The 20,466-nt window shown below is 40.8% G+C and overlaps 1 protein-coding gene and 1 long non-coding RNA gene across 2 annotated transcripts in view; both read left to right on the top strand.

The window, feature by feature from the left end:
* LOC26526255 (unconventional myosin-VIIa) overlaps window positions 1-510 on the top strand; it is a 713,556-nt gene extending 713,046 nt beyond the window's left edge. Inside the window, exon 23 of the mRNA XM_026976734.1 lies at window positions 394-510. Coding sequence (XP_026832535.1) covers window positions 394-453 — 60 coding nt within the window. The 3' untranslated portion in view covers window positions 454-510. The remainder of the gene's footprint in view (window positions 1-393) is intronic.
* A 6,790-nt stretch (window positions 511-7,300) lies between these two features.
* LOC113563886 lies at window positions 7,301-8,879 on the top strand. The gene is made up of 5 exons (XR_003407663.1): window positions 7,301-7,452; window positions 8,124-8,390; window positions 8,477-8,669; window positions 8,724-8,781; window positions 8,838-8,879. It is a non-coding gene; the product is annotated as an uncharacterized LOC113563886 (long non-coding RNA).
* The last annotated feature ends 11,587 nt before the right edge of the window (window positions 8,880-20,466 follow it).

Here is a 20,466-nt window from a genome sequence, read left to right as displayed (position 1 = left end):
ATTCTGTAACAGCGTTCCAAATATTAACGCAATAAAATCGCTAGCGACTCCACTCGGTCCTATTCACTCTCCCGCTTTTTCGTTACTTTCAGCTGTGGCCAAGGGTTATCTTTTTTGCGTGCTTTATCGACTGCAAAAAAAAAAATGCTTTTGTTATATTGATAATGTTTATATATTTCTGAAGATTTAAACAAAAAATCAATATAGCAATTGAATTTGGTTATTTATATTTATATACAAAAAAATGCTAAAAACTGAAATTGCGAACAATAAACGGAGCCTATAAATACCAAAAATATAGTAGAGATTGTATGGATCGTTATATGATATAAAAAATAATTTATTCCAAAATTGATTTAATAAACTTTCTAAACTACTTTTTTTTCATTGCAGGCTTATCAAATCACAACACTAATTCGAGAATATTCTGAAGCTGCGAAGGACATGAAGTAATTAAATCATATAATTACGAATAACTCTAGAATTTTTCAAATTATCATTTAAACCATTAAATATTTAAACAAAATAACAAATGTTTTTTATCCACTTTATATTAACTATGGGTTCGATGCACTTATTTCTGAATAATGGATAAAAAACTAATCGTGAAATCACTATGATGAAATTAACAGTGCATAATACGGATATGTCTCTTTCTTGATCTTTACGTGTTAAGATCAAGAGAGTTATGCTGGGCTAGTTGGAACCTGTGCTATCAGTTCAGTGGCTCACCAGGACGCTGTACAATTGCTTTCTTGCTTTCCGCCTAACCAGCTCCTAATTTTAGGACTTTTGCTCACTCAAAACTAGTAACACAAAGAAGGAAAAGTATTTAAGCTAAACTTTTTTAGAAAATGCTAAAACAATGCTATACATACGTACCAAAGTATAACGACCCGTCCAGCCTTGACAAATAATTCATCTTTTTCGAAATTGTTTTAAAAAGGGTAAAAAAAAATGCTTTTAAATTCCAAACTATTTCCGATTTAAATGGCCGCACGATAAACATTTACAGATTATCCAGTTGCATTTTTTTTAATAGGGTAACTGGAGCCCAAAAATGTTGCAACACCGAATGCAATTCTCCAGATCAGCATTCTGAAGTAATGAAACATGAACTGAAATGAAACTGAACATGGGGAGTTGCGTCAGCGGTCCCCTGGTCAGTACAGGGTCAGTGTCTAAACATGTGTTTAGACATGATAAGTAGACAATCCATAAGTATGTTCTATTTAAGGGCTGCAATAAACATGTCACGGGACAGCATAAGTGGCAACTACAGATAAGTACGGTTGCAGTGGTCTATTGCCGAAGTGTCATGAGATATGATCACGCGGGAGGTGACTAGCGCGGTCATAGGCTTCAAACATAGATTTGAGATAAACCTCAGCTGCATTGACCAACGCAGACTGCAGCGTCTTACAAGCGCTGCATTATATAATTAGATGATAAGAACCTATGTAAGAATGAATAAAAGGCGATGCCCTCGCAGCAGCGAGTCAGTTAGATTCAAACACCCGAATTGAACTCATTAAGTGTACGCATTAGTTTATAGTGTGAACATTTTGGTCCTTCGAGAAATTCTGTTGTTTTCCCCCACCAGTGGTAAGAAACACAGAAGAAAAAAAACCAGCGCTTCAAAGTAAAAAGAGCAAGGTTATTCGAGTGATTCTGTTGTTTCCCCCACCAGTGGTAAGAAACACAGAATAAAAGACCACGCCTTAAAGTACTAGGACTATAAGGTGAAACATTGTGTTCTTGCTTTTCCTTGGCTGATCAATCAGCTGTGAGTCGAGGCACAGCTAGGTCAACTGGGCGACCAATCAAAAAATCCTCCAACGGATCAGGCCAAAGAATACAAGCAGAAAGCACAAAAAAGTCACAGTGATTGTTTTCCCAAGATGTTGTCGGAAAGATCTGTGAAATTGATGCAAGACCAAGGAGAGCTGCAGAACAAAATACTGCAAGCAATCAAGGAAAAGGCATCTATACCAGCAATAGAAGCATTGGTAGTTCGATTTACTACTAACAACAATGCGCTGGTAAAATTGGGAGTTGGCGATCATCAATATTTTTATGATAAAATATTTATTAAAACTATGGATGCTGTCAAGGCCTACAAGGAGTCGCAATTAAAGGTAGAAACACTTGAAGAAATAAATATACCAAGTGGATCAAAATTATCTGATACAGCATCAGCTCGGAGCTCCAGTCCAGTTGATAATCTGGTTCAACTGGTGGATAGAAGAGCGGACAGGGTGAGGCAACAGATGAGCCTAATCTACGAAACCCTGGATAGTTCAAGTGAGATTGAACTAGTCAAGCAGCTGGCAATGATGAAAAGTCAGTGGTCCAACGTGACGGACACACTGAAACTGCTTGAAAACAAGTATGACAGAACTGTTTTTGATCAAGATGAGGCAGACATTCTGCAATCTGAAGTTGCCGCACTAGAGATGGTACTTCAAATGAAGTTGGAACTGTTCAAATTTTCCAACTGCGACGTGCCAGAACTCCCAAAAGTGGACCTTCCAACGTTCAATGGAAATGCGAAGGAATGGCCAACATTTTACGAGCTGTTCTCTGAACTAATAGACAGCAGGAAAGATCTCAGCTACACAAGGAAGCTGGGATATTTAAGAGCCTGCTTAAAAGGAGAAGCTCAAATGGTGGTTAGCCATTTGATAACGGGATCAGTAGCTAGCTATGCAGCAGCGTGGGAGCTTATCTGCAAACGCTATGAGAATAGCAGAAAAATATTCTCCCAACACTTCAACAAATTAATGGAACTGGAGTGCTTGCTGCCCCATGATGAGAAAAATTTAGGGAAGTTTTTGGATACTGCGACCGAGACCATATTCATCATAAAGCAAAAAGGAAAAATAGGAAACTCTGCTGACGTAATTTTAGCAGAAATTCTGCTGCGGAAATTTTCGCCAGAAGCCTTGCAGCTGTATGAACAGCATGTAAAAAAGGCAAGAGCTATACAGTCCTTACAAGACGTACTGGAGTTTATTGAGCAACAATACAACTCAGTAAACTCCATTACCAAAAATACCGCTCAGCTTGCTACAAGAAAAGTGCAAGTTAGATCATGTGCCTTTTGCTCTAAGGATGGCCACGATATGATAAAGTGTCTCAAATTCAGAGCACAATCAATCGAAAAAAGAAAAGAATTGTTGTTATCGACTGCAGAAAGGAAATTACATGCAATCGATGCTCCAAAAGACACAACAGCCTTCTGCATGAAGACACAAAACGCAGTATCAACAGCAATAGCCTTAAGCAAGGCCAAGACACACTATTGGCTACAGCTGTTGTTTTAGTGAAAAACAAAGCTGGTGGTTACAACGAGTTGAGGGCGCTTATTGACGGTGGATCCCAGAAGACGCTGATTTCAGAGGAAGCAGCACAAATATTAAGGATTCCCAGAGTAAGGAGTACTATAGAGGTCGAAGGTATCTCCCAGACTACTCAATTATCAAAAAATAGTGTCCACCTGACGATCAAACCAAAAATTCCAAGCAGCTTCAAAGCATCAACGGAAGCATTGGTTTTACCAACACTCCATAGAGCCCTTCCCAGCAAAAAGTTTGATATTGATATCAACAAAGAGTGGAAGGGCTACAGGCTAGCAGATCCACGATTCAACGAGCCAAGCAGAATTGACATAGTGATAGGTGTGGATCTATTTCCCCTGATTATGATGGAGAAAATAAAAACCGTAAATGGAATCTTGGGACAAAAAACCAAATTTGGATGGATTGTGTCCGGAAATATAACTCGAGCAGCAAAGCAAAAAATTATAAGTGCCACTACAACAATAAATCTAAAGGACCTGGAACGCTTTTGGGAATTGGAAGATGAAACCGATGACACGATTACAGACAATGCAGAATGCGAAAGAAAATTCCAAGAAACAACTGTCATCAACGAGGAAGGCAGATTTGTGGTTTCAATTCCATTCCACCAAGAGGCAAAACTTGGGGACTCTCGCAAACAGGCAATGGCAAGGCTTATGCAAATGGAATCTTAACTACGAAGTTACGAGTAGTTTTTGACGCATCCGCAAAGACGACAAATGGACTAAGCCTAAATGACGTTATTATAGCTGGCCCTAAGATTCAAAAGGATATATTCGATATTCTAATTAAATGGCGCAAGTGGCAATATGTTATGGTAGCTGACATTGAAAAAATGTATCGCCAAATAAAGGTTGCTGAGAAAGACCAAGAGTACCAATATATCCTATGGAGAGATGATCCAAAATTGCCGATCAGTGAGTTTAAGTTAACAACCGTAACATATGGCACCTCGGCAGCACCTTTCATAGCAGTCCGATGTCTACGAGAGTTGGCAGATCGCTTTTGCCAAGAGGATAGCGTCTTAGCAGAAACAATAAGAGACGACTTTTATATGGATGACCTCATAACTGGTGGAGACACAGTCAACGAGTGCTATGAACTTCAAAGGAAATTGAGAAAAGTAATGGAGAAGGCCGGCATGCATCTGCGAAATGGGTTGCAAATGACGAACGTATTTTAGCCGACATTCAGGACGACGGTGCTACGGAGAAAATCTGCATTGAGGAAAATGAATCGATCAAAACCTTAGGACTCCAATGGGATCCAAAGAAGGATACATTTACGTTTTCGGCAGAAAAACCAATGCTAACACGCATAACAAAGCGGTTAGTGTTATCACAGTTATCCAGAATTTTCGACCCACTAGGATGGTTGGCACCTGTAACGATTCAAGGCAAATGTTTCATTCAGGAACTGTGGAAATTACCGATGACTTGGGACGTTGAATTGGAATCCAACTTAGCAAACTGGTGGATGGAATATGCTAAAGGCCTATCAGATTTAGAAGGAATTAGCATTTCACGGTGGACTGGATGCTCCAAAGGTATTATGGAGCTACATGGATTCTGCGATGCATCAGAGAAAGCATATGCAGCGGCTGTGTATACAAAAGTAGGCGGCAGAGTCACCTTACTAGCAGCAAAAAGCAAAGTTAATCCTATAAAAAACAGGAAAACAATTCCAAAGTTGGAATTATGTGCTGCCCATTTACTAGCTAAGTTATTAGCGAAAGTGCAGACTATATGGAGCAACAAGATTACAACGCATGCATGGAGTGATTCGCAAATTACTATTGCTTGGATACAGAACAAGCGCAGCAAAGATAAGTTCGTCAGAACTAGAGTGGAAGAAATCTATAAACTAATTCCCAATGTCAAATGGAATTACGTTAAGTCGGAAGAAAATCCAGCAGACGTGGCTTCAAGAGGGATATCACCACAAGCTCTTAAAATCTGTGAAATTTGGTGGAGAGGGCCGAATTGGCTATCTATAGATGCACAACACTGGCCCACTCAAAAAGAATCGGAAATTGTTGTGGTATCCACATTGATAAAATCCGAATATCTGCAAAACCATCTTTTATCGAAGTATTCATCAATCGACAAACTTCTTAGAGTAATGGCGTATGTATTACGCTTCATAACAAAGCTGAGAGGAAAATCGCAACAGCCGTCACATCTTACGGTAGAGGAATTAAAGCTAGCGAAGATTGCTGTGGTAAAGATACAACAACAGCTAGATTTTGGACACGAAGTCAGACTACTCAAAAACAAAAGACCATTAGACCCAAAGAGTAAGTTACAGGCGCTAAATCCTTTTCTGGATAGTGATGGCGTACTTCGAGTTGGTGGACGACTACAAAACGCAATGATACCGTATAATGTAAAACATCCAATTATACTGGATAAGTCACATTTGACTTGGTTAATTGCAAAGGATGCTCATAAAGAAACTCTGCATGGCGGAATTAACATTATGAGAACTTATATTCAGAGGGAGTTCTGGATATTTGGCATACAAAATTCCTTAAAGAAATATTTAAGGGAATGTATTGTATGCCTACGATACAAGCAAGAGATGTCCAGTCAACTGATGGGAAATTTACCAGTTTATCGAGTAACGGCTGATTACTCGTTTCAAAATACTGGAATCGACTACGCCGGACCGTTCCAGATTCGCTGCTCAAAGGGAAGAGGTCAAAAAACTTATAAAGGATACATTTGTGTATTTGTTTGTATGGCAACAAAAGCGATACATCTGGAAGCTGTTAGCGACCTTTCATCAGACAAATTCCTGGAGGCTCTTCGACGGTTCTTTGCAAGACGAGGCAAGAGTGAGAACATATACTCAGATAATGGAACAAACTTCGTAGGAGCTTCAAGAGTGTTGGACAAAGAATTTGTAGCTGCCATTAAAAACAATAATGAGTTAGCACCTACACTAGAAAAAGAAGGCATCAAGTGGCACTTTATTCCCCCGGGAAGCCCCCACATGGGAGGTTTATGGGAAGCCGGTGTAAAATCAGTGAAGCATCACCTTAAACGAGTTATTGGTGAAAGCAGCTTTACATATGAAGAATTTGCATCGCTGCTGTGTCAAATCGAAGCAGTGCTAAACTCGCGCCCATTAGTCACTGTAAGGAGCGAAAACGATGGTGAAGACATTAACGCCGGGTCATTTTCTGGTGGGAAGACCTCTAATTGGAGCTCCTGAACATTTTGACGAAAGTAAGACAATCAGCTCTTTGGATAGATGGAAGCTTATTCAACGCATCAGAGGTGATTTTTGGAAGAAATGGAAAGAGGAGTATCTGGTGTCATTGCAAAAGCGAACCAAATGGCGCCAAGAAAAGCCAAATCTGAAGGAGGGACAGCGGGTTCTTATAAAACATGAGAACACTCACCCTGCAAGATGGCCAATGGGAAGAATCATTAGTACGACTAAAGGACAAGATGATAAAGTCCGGGTAGTCACGGTTAAAACAAGCGATGGGGAAGTAAAAAGATCGCTAAACAAGATCTGTCAACTTCCTGTTAGCGAAGCAAAACCAGCTGGAGCTGGAACGCATAAATGATAGACGACTACTGGCCGTACATTTTTCCCCCCCGGAGAATGTCTAAACATGTGTTTAGACATGATAAGTAGACAATCTATAAATATGTTCTATTTAAGGGCTGCAATAAACATGTCACGGGACAGCATAAGTGGCAACTACAGATAAGTACGGTTGCAGTGGTCTATTGCCGAAGTGTCAAGAGATATGATCACGCGGGAGGTGACTAGCGCGGTCATAGGCTTCAAACATAGATTTGAGATAAACCTCAGCTGCATTGACCAACGCAGACTGCAGCGTCTTACAAGCGCTGCATTATATAATTAGATGATAAGAACCTATGTAAGAATGAATAAAAGGCGATGCCCTCGCAGCAGCGAGTCAGTTAGATTCAAACACCCGAATTGAACTCATTAAGTGTACGCATTAGTTTATAGTGTGAACAGTCAGTTTTCTACCCATATCGCTGTCATCAATTCTGTTCACAGCTACCGACGTAGACTCTTCTGCCCAGCTCTCTTGGAAAATATTTATGTTAGTTTTATATTATTTTGAAGTTATAACTATCCGAACAGATTAAAATATAATATTAAATAACCAGAACAACATCCTACAAATAAATCCCATTTCAATGTTATAATTATCCAAAAAGATTCAAATATAGTATTAAGCAGAATAAATTCCGACTAAAAAAGTTATAAATATAAACGGGAATATTGTTCTGCGTTAATTCATACCTGCAGTTCCACAATTCAACGCTACTCAAAACCATCACAAAACAAGAGAGAATGCTATAGTCGAGTTCCCCGACTATCAATTACCCGTTATTCCGCTAGTATAAGTGCAAACGAGAAATTTCAAAATTTTCTGGAATATTGGTAGAAATTGAGAAAAAAAAATTAATATGAAAAAAAAATTAAAATTTTTTAAAAGTGTGGGCGTCACAGCATTTGACGGCTTTTTGGGCGTTAGACTGAGCGTGGAGAATTTACTAGACTAACAAAAAATTGAAAAAATATCAAAAATTGGAAAACGCCGTTTTGGGAGTTAGTGTTTTAACAAACCGATAGAAACTTACAAGACTATTAAAAAATATCTAAACATTTTTTAAAAGTGTGGGCGTGCCAAAATTTGGAAACAAACTTACGCTGCGTCTATGTTTCTGGAATATGCATGGCTAATCTGAACATTTTTGGCTTCTATAGTTCCTGAGATCCTGAGACGGAAAAACGGGCAGGCGGACGGACAGACGGTTGTGGCCAGATCGATTGTGCAATTGATCCTGATCAAGAATATATATACATATGTACGTATATAGTCGGAAACGGTTCATTTTACCTATTACACACTTTTCAAGGAATCTAGTATACCCTACTCCAAGAGTAACGGGTGTAATCAGCGGCTACGCCAGCCGAGCCCACTAATTACTGCTACTCACCTTCTCTATCGCGTACGATCTCTCTCCTAAAAATGTAAGTTGTAAATTTAATGTATAATTGTCTTTTAAATTGAGGAATTAATGGTGACATTTCAACAAATTCTATAAAATGTTCATTAGCGAGCGCAAAGTCAACGAAAGAAAGTTAAAATTAGTGGTGCGCAACGGAACAAAACAAACGGAACGGAACAAATTAGGCAAAAGGGACAGGGACAGGGACGAGAGAAAGGGAACTAACAATAAGAAATTTAAATGGATTAACGGATTTATTTTCTAAAGGTTTTGTGAGAACCAGCGGCTTATTTTATGTAGTGTTAGTATTTTAGAAAATGCTAAGTATACGAATATAATTCATTAACTATTTCAGGTAATTGATTCATTGTATAAACAACAACAAATACTGCTCACATAAGTAATCCTTTTAGGTAAATTGTTTTAATACATCTTTGTCTTTGTTGTACTAATATATTTTACTTTAAAGGTAATTGAAAAGGTCCCATACTCAACTGAGAATAAGCTGGCCATAACTCCGTAGGACAATAAGATGTTCACGACTACGGAATTTTGTATTCGATGCTTAAATGTATATCTTTTATAATACATTTTTATAATAAAGAAACTGCAGGGTATACAGTATATCCCATGCCATGGCAGTATTAGGGACATATGCATATTTCACTGAATCAAAAAATATAGTTGCTTTGATGTGATATCCGTACTCAGCAATCATAATTAGCCATTATGCTAATAATAAGTATTTACGGTATTTGCCGTGCGTTTGACAAAATGAAACATCGCCCACTTGAGGACATATTGTCGTAAATGCAGAGTTAGCATTCTGACGCTGTGCATACTCTATTTTATTAGTTATTAAAATCAATAAAAAACTATTTTAAATTTAGCGAATTTTTTTTATCGGATGTCTTTATTTTTGTTGGATGCAGAGGTCCACTTAACCATGACCAGCAAAAGCGAATGATGATGGGCAGGCTTATTGCAGAGCGAACTTCAGCAAACGCTTAGCCATAGGTATAATCCCTGAAGTACAAGAGAGAGTGAAAGAGCGATGCGAGTTTAGATGCTCATTAGCTCATTAGATGAGCTGATAAATAGGCACACCTTAGGTACCGTTTGTACAAAGTTGGCAAGTTTATAAAGAAGATATTTATGATCTGCTGGTCACTGCGAGACCCGACAGTATGTATTGAGCAAAAAGGAAATTGGTTTTTGTTAATTGGTTTTGTTTTCTTTAATGGTGGGCAATTCCTTACGCCTCTTATGTAAGGTGATCTTATAAAGATTTCTATGAGTCGTTCTTCTTAGTTACCTTTCTGAAGCGATTTGCCTAATATATATTCTTGTTTGGTTAAAGTTGTTAAGAAAGTTGGAATGGTTTAAGTGGCCACCAAAATAACTGCTTTCGTTGAGTTGTTATTTTTATTGTTATCAGTCCTTGTAAATCAATTTCAACTAAAACTTTATTCATTTTATGCGTTTATGTTGCTAAAAAAGTCTTTGAACTAACCAACTTACTGGCCGGATTTAGTTATTTCACTTGAAATAGAGGTGTGTATATTTATCCGTTTAAAAGTAGAAGTAAAGTTTTAAATGAAATAATTTATTCGTAATTAATTCTCAATTTAATGTGAAGTCTATAGTTAAAGTGATGCTTCCAGTGAAATAATTTGTTCGTAATGTGAAGCCTAAGTCGCTCTATGTTGGCCCTATCTTGCCGTACCAAAATTGTTGAGTACCTTGATCTAGTTTTGGGGTCCGCTTCCAAACTATGGAAAGCTATCTGTAAATTTTCGCCACGCTCTAAAATTTTTCAATTGCAGTAACTCTGTTCGTGAGGAATTTTAAATTAAATTATTGTTTGATTTGTTTTTAGCATATACATCTTCCACATTTGTATATCAACAATACTACAAGTTTATGATTACAATTACAATAATACACTTTTTCTAAAAGCATCAGCAAAAACTAATACTGTTTTAGGGTATCGACAAATTTATTTATGCCTCTGAAGTTCAATCAGTTTTATCCCAAGTTTCCGAGATTTTAGGTGAAGTACCCATGTCTACAACCGGGTTCTAACGATTTAGTATCTGTTAATTTCATAAGGCGATTCATCAATTAAATTTGACTAACATCTATATTGAAATGAACCATCCATAATTTTAGTGGTGTTAGTTCCATCAGGTATTACTACTATTAAAAGTGAAGGATCATCATGTAGATATGTATGTACATAGAAGACCTGGATTTCAATACAAATCTTTTTCTGATTCAAAAAGATTCACAAATTTGATTGTTGGCGTTAGAAAGGGCGTGGCAGCATTTGCGCTTCGTCTATGTCTCTGGAAGCTGCATGCTTAATCTCAACATTCTAGCTTTTGTAGTTCCTGAGATCGAGGCTTTCATACGAACAGACGGACGGACAAACGGACTTGGCCAGATCGACTCGCCTATTGATCCTGATCAAGAATATATATACTTTATATGGTCGGAAACGTTTTCTTCTGCCTATTACATACTTTTCAACGAATCTAGTATACCCTTTTACTCTACGAGTAACGGGTATAATTATTCAATTTGAGAATAGTCTCTCAGGAACTTTTAAAGTTTTATCTGCTCTTTAATGTTGGTATTATCAAGTTTAAAGTCCTTGTATAATAATATAATTATAAGAGATTGTGCGGTGTCACATAGCCCGTCGCAAATCTCAAACTCATTAAATATGCGATTTGCTGTATTACATACATATGAGCCACAGATAATAATATATTCCAAACGAATAGAATTAATTTTTTACATGTATTTCCACTTAAAGTTTGTTGTTATTTCTCACAATTTTCCCTGTATTTTAAAGATTGTAATCTTTTATATTGTTATAAATAAATTGAGCTTATAGGACCCGATTGGATTATTATACGCCTTATCATGAATATGGAAATAATTTGATAAGTGGTAAATATACAACAAAAGTTTACAAATGAAAATGAAAATAAATCACACATGTGTACATAATAACATGTTACCGAGATAAGAAAACTTAAGCTTCCAATATGCTTGACGCCGACTGGACGATGATCAACTTGGGAGTTGTCTTTAAGCCGCTAAACCGCACCAAGACAAGATAGATGGATTTTTTTCTGTGTGAAATACAAGATCTAGGCTTAACCACACAAGCAAATTAAACTCTCTATAAAACTGTTTATAAGCAGTGCCAACTCGCAGGGCATCCCTTCGTCTTTCGTTGTCGGTATACTGCTGTCATCACCCGAGCAAAACTTAAGTCAGTGTTCCTCAGTATCTTCACCTCATCCGGTAGCGGCTCATCCCATTAAACTGCTCTTCGCCAAATTTTCCTCATCAACAATTTGACGGTCTCCATGTAGCAGCTCAAAAATTCTAGCGGGTCAAACGATGACTGCCCCGTCAGTCAGTCAAGAATTCTGTCTTGGTGCGGACGCCATTCCAAGACATCACGCTGCTTAGATCCTGATGGTACTCTATGCTAAATTTAAACTCACCCGTCACCAGCTGCTAGTAAACGCACAGTATTTTTTCCCCAGTTGTGGGAAGAAAACTGGCATAAATCGAAACCATGCATTTCTCTTACCCGTGTTGATACAGCAATAGCTGAACACTGCCATGGGGGACTTCAGCTTTAATGTCGCAGTCGTATGACGCACTTGTGTTGCATGTAGCTCTCATATGCGAAACTATCTATGTAGTCGTCTACATAATAATACTACTTGATCGCAGAACCGTACGAGAAACTGTATAGCCCTTGAAGCGTTTACAGTCTTTACATGATTCACGGACTAGCTGCTACGAACGTTATTACCATCATTTCATACAGGCATGGGTCTGGCTGGCTATCCCCTTTCCTCCACAGGAATCTCTGGGCGCCTCTGTCCCCGGGCTGTATCAACTCCTGATGAAACATATCTTTAATATCTGCGCAGACCCCGACCGCTCCTTCTCTGATTTGGAAGAGCACGGCTGGTAGAGATTTGTACTACTGTGGACCTCTAAGCAGCTCTGAATTCAGGGATACGTAGCCGACCTTGGCTACGATTATTAGACTATCAAAGATTAGACTATCTTTCCAGGTTTATTTGGATTCTCGACCTCGTAGTGCGGCAGGTACTGGTTGTCACTGGTTGGGGTGACTTCCTGCTGCTCTAGTCATAGTGGGTATCTTTTCTTGACGTAGTCATCTATAATTGCTTTGTATGCGAATTTTTAGTTCAATATTGTCGAGCCTCTTGAGAGCCATGTTATAGCTATCTGGCATTCTTATTTCGTCATTCTTCCAAATCAGACTAGTTTCATAGCATTGGCCCACACGCCTAGTAAGAATTCCCAAGGCACGTGCATCTCCACTTGCTGCGATTGGTGGAGACTGCTTCACTCCGAAGTTTTCTGTTTCAAAGTAATCGCAAACCATCTTGTCCAGAAGACGATCCTGTGGTAAAGCTGGGAGTCAAGTGTTCTGACCCAGTGAACTCACTTGCCCCTTAACTGATCCAAAAACCACCCATCCAAGCTTGGTGGCGGCTGCATATCGCATACACATGATCCAACCCAATCAGAATCCTTTTGGAAACGTTACTGTTACTAAAATCTAACATCTTTCCGACGGTAGATTAAGATTCGAAATAATTCGCTGATCTGTACGCTTGTCATCTTTCTGTGCAAATAACCACCAAACCATTGAATATTGAGCTGTTACGGATCAGTACGTATGTGTCCAGCTGCTTGCCTTGCCAAAACAGAGTCAGAAGCAAAACGCGGAAAAGTACGTGACCTCCGCCTGTATCGACGCAACTTAGATTCCGATTTGGTACCTCTCTTTCCTCATTACGTTTCTGTATCTCATCCTGCCACGCCCAGCATCTAGACTCTCGTCTCTCCCTTCAATCGACCACTGCCTTCGTGTGGTAATCGTGCTGAAGGTAGCGATGTCTTCTCTGACAATCATAAACATTGCAGCAGGGAGAAGGAGTGCTGTAGGCACAATGTTTTGATCAGCATTTGGCTGACGTGAGAACGAAAACTATGTATTTATATTTGGTGACCTTCAAGTGGGTGCTCGTATTACACATGCACTTCGATCTGGCTGTTTACGTACTCATGCACAAGAGTGATATAATGCGATTGGTCTCATATGCATTTTATGTATTTTAATTAAAAAGTTGTTTATTTTTTTGTTTAATGCTTATCTAACATATTTCTAGCTCGTTTGTATTCTTCTTCCAATTTATACTTAGCTACTTATACTACTTACGTATACTTATACTACTTTTCCTTAGCGTAATCCTATATTGTAGATAACTTCTATTTTAACCACACTATTAAACTTCTTTAATAAAATGATCGTTTTGCTAAACACTTATTCATATTGGCAATAGTTATGGCCATATAACTGGTATTGTTGACGAAGTATACAATATATTGAAGCTATCAATTTTAATCAATCAATTTTATCAACCGATATGTATATTCGTAGTGTGCAGTGGATGCTATATTTTTAATTTTTAAGTATTTGCTGAACTCACTCATTACTGAATTCCTATATTCCCTTATCATGTCAGAAATGAACGTCGTCTTTGGACAGTAGTTTAGAATAAAGGATTCAAATATCGTTTTAGCGAAAGCATTTGTTTTGTATAAAGTCTTGGCAAATAAATAATTTCTCTCTACCCGCTCGAGTAAAATTGAGAGCATAAAAATATAAAAATACAATTCACTTGCTTGTAAAAAAAGTAAGCAAGAAAGTGTGTGTGTTCGTTATTGTGCTACAAGGCGATTTTCGGTCAAAAATCAATCAAACGGTTTTTAATTAATGTTTTGGTAAATTACGTTGTAATATGATATAATAAAATATTATTTAAAATGTTGATGCCGTGGCAATTATTGTACCCGTAAAATAGTAAAAGGGAATACTAGATTCGTTGAAAAGTATGAAACAGGCAGAAGGAAGCGTCTCCAACCATATAACTGACCATAATCTTGATCAGGATCAATAGTCGAGTCTAACTGTCCGTCTGTTTGTCTGTTCCTCTGTCCGTGCGTTCGTCTGTCCGTATGAACACCATGATCTCAGGGACTACAAATGTTGAGATTAAGCATGCAGCTTCCAGAGACATAGACGCAACGCAAGTTTATTTCCAAGTGTTGTCACGCCCACAAACCGCACAAAACTGTCACGGACATACTTTTGAAAAATGTTCTTTTCACCTTTTTATTAGTCCAATAAATTTTTATCGATGTGCCGAAAATATGTTTGCCACGACCACTTTACCGCCCACAAACCACCCAAAACAGTCACGCCCACATTTTTGAAAACTAGTGAAAAAAGCCAACTTCAAAACGGACGCTGGACGATACGCTTGGGTAACATTTGGGGATTAGGTGTTTCGTATACATTTATGACATCATCATCTTTAGTAAATATGAGGAAAACCATCTAAAATACATGAAGTAAATATTTAATTCGATAAAAAAAGCAAATATACGAATTCAGCTTGACAAATGCGAATTCCTCAAAGAATAAGTTTAATTCTTAGGGTTTTTAGTGGCCGATGCTGGAATAAAAAAGAATCCCGAAAAAGTCATCGTAGAATTTCCCCGAGCCAAAGACCCCTTAGGACTGTCAGGGTTTTATCGTTTTTATCGCTTCATCAAAGATTATGCCAACATCGCAAAACCCCTTCTAAGAGGGGAAGAGGGCCGAGGCCCTACCTCGACGAAAACGCTAGGGAAGCATTCAATAAGCTAAAACAAACTCTCGCTTCCGAAGAAGTCTTGCTTGGTTATCCAGATTATAGTAAAGAATTCCAATTGACCACCGATGCTTTACATTATGCCATAGGAGCTGTATTAGCTGAGGAGGACAAAGAATAATGTTTATTTCTAGAACCTTAAGTAAGGCAGAAGAAAGTTACGCACCAAACAAGAAAGAATTGCTGGCCATAATTTGGCCAATACAAACTCTTCGAATGGTCCAACCAAAATAAAGATATTCACAGATCACGAGTCTCTCACCCACCCAACTAATCCAAAAAGCCCGCAAGGAACTGTTTTTCTTAGTTTTGCTCGCTACGAATTGCAACGGCTAGCTCAGAGAGTTTGTGTGTTCGTCCCACCAAATTTATGATTTGTGTGATTGCCCGAACAAAAAGAAGACAGAGTTTAGGTTAGAAGAGCTTTATTTCTTTAATGACAGATTCCTGGTTCTCGCCGTACTCTGCGCGGTGTCGCTCTCTCGTTGTCCTTCCTTTGCTTCACGACCGTGTCGGCTCGAATGGGGCTTAGGATGTTATGGTGGGGAGGTGTATCGCCCGTTAGGTCAAGCTGAGGCTCTTCCCCGCACCACCTTGACCGACCAGTGACTCCACTGACCCTTCTGACAGTGCTAGGTTCCTGTGCGCTGCCGATGCCCTTCGTTGTTCTGCGGCGTCCTCGACCGTGGTCCCGTGTTTAGACTTGGGTCTTAGGATGTTATGGTGGGGAGGTGTATCGTCCGTGCGTCCGGACCACCTTGACCGACCAATGACTCCACTGACCCTTCTGATCGCGCCTTGTTTTCCACTCTCAGGGACCGGTCTCCTGCGCCGCTGGCGTTCTCACTGAAAATTCACTTGTCCCGGGGCACAGCTCCTTACGTACTCTCGCGTATTCTCCCTGACTGATTGGTTATCCTCTTGCATGTACGGCTCTTCGCGTGTTTAGCTGACTGTCCGTCGCTGCGCAATCGCAATCGCAATCGCAATCGTCTTTCGACTCCCCAGGTGTCCTGCCGTTGGCATGTCGTGGTTCTCGGCCATGACGCGCTGCCTCTCCTGGGACGGTACTCCCAGCTTCCATGAGGCCACGTCCTCATTCCCTGCCCGATGCGGAATGTGGCGGTACAGTCGGCCAGCCTCCTCCAGATAGTCCGGGTATTTCTGTGGCTCCTGCTGCACTTTCCTCCGCATCCCATCCGTCCACCTGCATCCCTGCTGCGCGTGTGGGTGTCCTTCGTCCTCCGTTCTTACCTTGCGGCACGTTTCCTCTAGCGGTTGCCTGGACAGGGCGCCCGCGACGACGTTCAACTGGCCCTTCCTATACGCGATTTCGAAGTTATACTGTTGAAGTTCCAGTGCCCATCTTGCGATTCTTCCGGACGGGCTCTCGATGCTATTTAGCCATTTGTGATCCGTTATCACTTTAAAATGGTAGCCCTCCAGGTACGGTCTTAATTTCCTAACGGCCCATACTATCGCTAAACATTCTTTTTCCGTTGCAGAATAATTTCTTGCCGCTCCGTTCAGCGTTCTACTGGAGTAGAATATCACCCGCTCGCCTTGATCGGAATGTTGTGTGAAGATAGCGCCAAGTTCATAGTCGCTGGCGTCTGTCTGCAACACGAACGTCTTCGAGAAATCCGGGCATGCAAGGATCGGGTCGGCGACCAGCCTGGCCTTGATGGCCTCAAATGCTTTTTGGTGAGCGTCCGTCCACGCCCACCTTGCCTGCTTCTTGAGGAGCGCATTCAGTTGTTGTACCAGCGTCGCAAAATCGGGTAAAAAACGCCTGTACCATGACGCCACTCCCAGGTACTGCCTCAGCTCCTTCACGTTTCCTGGGGGCTTCAGCTGCGCTATTGCCGCCACCTTTTCCGGGTCCGTCCCAATACCTTGATCCTGAAGAATTTGAACTTATCCGCATTTACTTTCAGTTTCGCCTCCCTCCGGAAAACTTCCTTCAAATTGCGCATATGCTCTTGAAGCGTCCGTCCGATTACTATGATATCGTCCTGATATGCGAAGGCGTGCGACATCATCTCTGGTCCTATCACCTGGTCCAACGCCCGCTGGAACGTTGCCGACGCGAAGTGCAGTCCGAATGGCATTACCTTCCACTAAAACAGGCCCTTTCCCGGCATTGTAAATGCCGTATACTGCCTGCTTCCCGCATCCTACGGAATCTGCCAGTACCCGCCCTTCAAATCAAGGCTGCTTATGTACTTCGCCTCCCTTAACTGGTCCAGTATGTAGTTTATCATTGGCATTGGGTAGGCGTTCTTTACGAACCTTGCGTTTATCTGGCGAAAATCCACACACAACCTCCATTGACCCGTTTTCTTTTTCACCATCACTATTGGTGAGCTGTATGGGCTCCTCGACGGCTCGATGCATCCTTTTTGTAACAATTCGTCGACCTTGGCGTTGATTTCCACCTGCATCTTCGGGTTCTTCGGGTAGTAACGCTGCTTGACCGGCTGATCGACTTTCATTGTTATTTTATGCACTACCGTTGTACTCCTGCTAACCTGGCCAAGTCCGACCTCAGGAAGTCGTCGACAACATTCTCCGCGAATTCCGCCACCTTCTCCACGACCTCTACTGACAGTCTCTCGTGCGGCCTGCTTTTAACCGCCGGACCCGCTAGTATTGTGACGCTCAGTCCCGCGCACTCCATCCTTGCTCCCACTCTCGTTAGGAAATCCCATCCCAGCACTAGAGCGTTGATTATGTTGTGGAGGATCAGCAGCTGCATCAGTACGGTCCTCTCTCCGAGTCCTATATCAACCTTGATCAGCGATGTGACCTCCTCATACCGTCCAACCGCCATCCGCACTTCTCTCCTCGTGGGTACGATCAAAGACACTAGAATAATGAGATGCGTAACGGTCATTCATTGGTTTTGCACTATGCAGCCACTTTTTTGGTGGCGGCAATAATTGCTCTCTCCCCGCTTGCATAAAATTGAGAGCATAATAATCTAAAAATAGAATTCACTTGCTTGTGAGAGTGAAAACAGTAAACAAACAAATTTGCATGTGTGCGTAGTTGTGCTAGAAGACGATTTTCGGTCCGAAATCAATTTTGATCTAAGAAACGAATTTGATTATTGTTTTGGTCAATTTCGTTGTAATATGATCTAATAAAATATAATTTAAAAATTGAAGGCGTGATTATTTTTTTTTTTTAAGAAGTTATTTTAATATTCGTTAGTTAAATTCGCCGCTCGAATTAGTTACCGTTTACAACTGAACTTTACATAAAAACTTTTATTACGGATACGGATAATACGGATATATGTATTATTAAAATTTGGAAAAATAGTAGCAAACGATGAGCTCTATTTATTTGTCAGCTTTAAGCAAACGGATTAAGAGGAACTAAAAGAAAAAACAATAAATTTGGCACTCAAAAACCACCGAAAATTGCGAGGTTTTTAAAAATATAAAATTCAACAAAATAATAATGCATTTCAAATACTGAAAATTGGTCATTTACATAAGTTTAAAAATTTTTTTACTTGTATACTAATAATTTGTACTAATTAATATACTAAAAAGTTAAAAAACTTTATATGCAACCTGTTTATTGCAAAATTTAATTCCTGAGGCAGGACCAGCGCTCCTAAGAATCCCTAACTTCAAATATATTTTCCACGTCGCGAGCTGAATACTCTAAAGACATATTTTCTGGTATAAAGTAATCTTTGAAATTAATTAGGTATTACATATATTCACCTATTATATAATGATTTATTTAAATAATTATCATGGTAAGACAATGCAAAATTAGAGTTTTTTACTTGGCAATCGAGTACAAATAATATAGCTTGAAAGTCCATAAACTTCTGAAGTGAAGGGCACATTTTGACAAATTTACAATATATGAGCATACGTGTGCACACATACAGTGATCGGGTGTCGTGTGAAATCGTGTGAAAAAAAAGTTGTATAGCGTTACACATCTTATTATTCTAGTGTCTTTTGGTACGACCTCTACCGCCACCCGCAACCTGTCCGCCAGCTCTTCGCTGATGAAACTAGCCGTGGCTCCGGTGTCTATCGTGGCCTTAAATTCCACTCCGTCTATGAGCACTGTGGCGGACAGTTGCCTTTCCTCCGCCTTCAGTTTGCCCATTAATTTTAAGGGGCGGCACCTTTCGAACCCTGGTTGCCCCTCTGGGGCTGGGGTCGCATGGCGTTTCCCGATATCGGACAGCACTCCACGATCCTCGGGCCGATCCTCCCGCAAATCCAGCAAAAACTGATCGGACGGATCGGACGCACTCCCGCGTCCAGTAATAAAAACCCCGCCGCACCGAGTCCGGCCCCCGCCCGTTGGTGTCGTGCCTCGACGGACCCGTGGTGTCCTCTTGGCACCTCCTGCACACCGCGTTCTGCTCCCCTCTTGGGAAATCCCGCTGGTGGCGAGCCCTGTGAGTCCGCTCCAACTCGAACCGTTCCCTTTGGATGTCCAAGGGTCTCATGAAAGTCTGCATGTTCACCATGTAGTCCTTGAAGCATTCGCCATGTCGCTGCTTCTTCTGCCTGACCTGGTCCGCCAGCTTCGCCATGAATCCTCTGGGCAGGAAGAATTCCTGGAAGCTCTGGATGAACTCTGCCCATGTCTCCCAGAACCTGTTGTTGGCAATAAACAACTTTAACTTTTACCTCTACTGCCGGTCTCTTTCCGTACTCCTTTTATATACTTTTTTTTACTTGGCAATCGAGTACAAATAATATAGCTTGAAAGTCCATAAACTTCTGAAGTGAAGGGCACATTTTGACAAATTTACAATATATGAGCATACGTGTGCACACATACAGTGATCGGGTGTCGTGTGAAATCGTGTGAAAAAAAAGTTGTATAGCGTTACACATCTTATTATTCTAGTGTCTTTTGGTACGACCTCTACCGCCACCCGCAACCTGTCCGCCAGCTCTGCGCTGATGAAACTAGCCGTGGCTCCGGTGTCTATCGTGGCCTTAAATTCCACTCCGTCTATGAGCACTGTGGCGGACAGTTGCCTTTCCTCCGCCTTCAGTTTGCCCATTAATTTTAAGGGGCGGCACCTTTCGAACCCTGGTTGCCCCTCTGGGGCTGGGGTCGCATGGCGTTTCCCGATATCGGACAGCACTCCACGATCCTCGGGCCGATCCTCCCGCAAATCCAGCAAAAACTGATCGGACGGATCGGACGCACTCCCGCGTCCAGTAATAAAAACCCCGCCGCACCGAGTCCGGCCCCCGCCCGTTGGTGTCGTGCCTCGACGGACCCGTGGTGTCCTCTTGGCACCTCCTGCACACCGCG

Source organism: Drosophila erecta, unplaced genomic scaffold (genome assembly GCF_003286155.1).
Source record: "Drosophila erecta strain 14021-0224.00,06,07 unplaced genomic scaffold, DereRS2 tig00000021-arrow-pilon, whole genome shotgun sequence".
NCBI lineage: Eukaryota > Metazoa > Arthropoda > Insecta > Diptera > Drosophilidae > Drosophila > Drosophila erecta.
The sequence above is the reverse complement of the archived record's forward strand: the minus strand, read 5'-3'. Positions and strand labels throughout refer to the sequence as shown.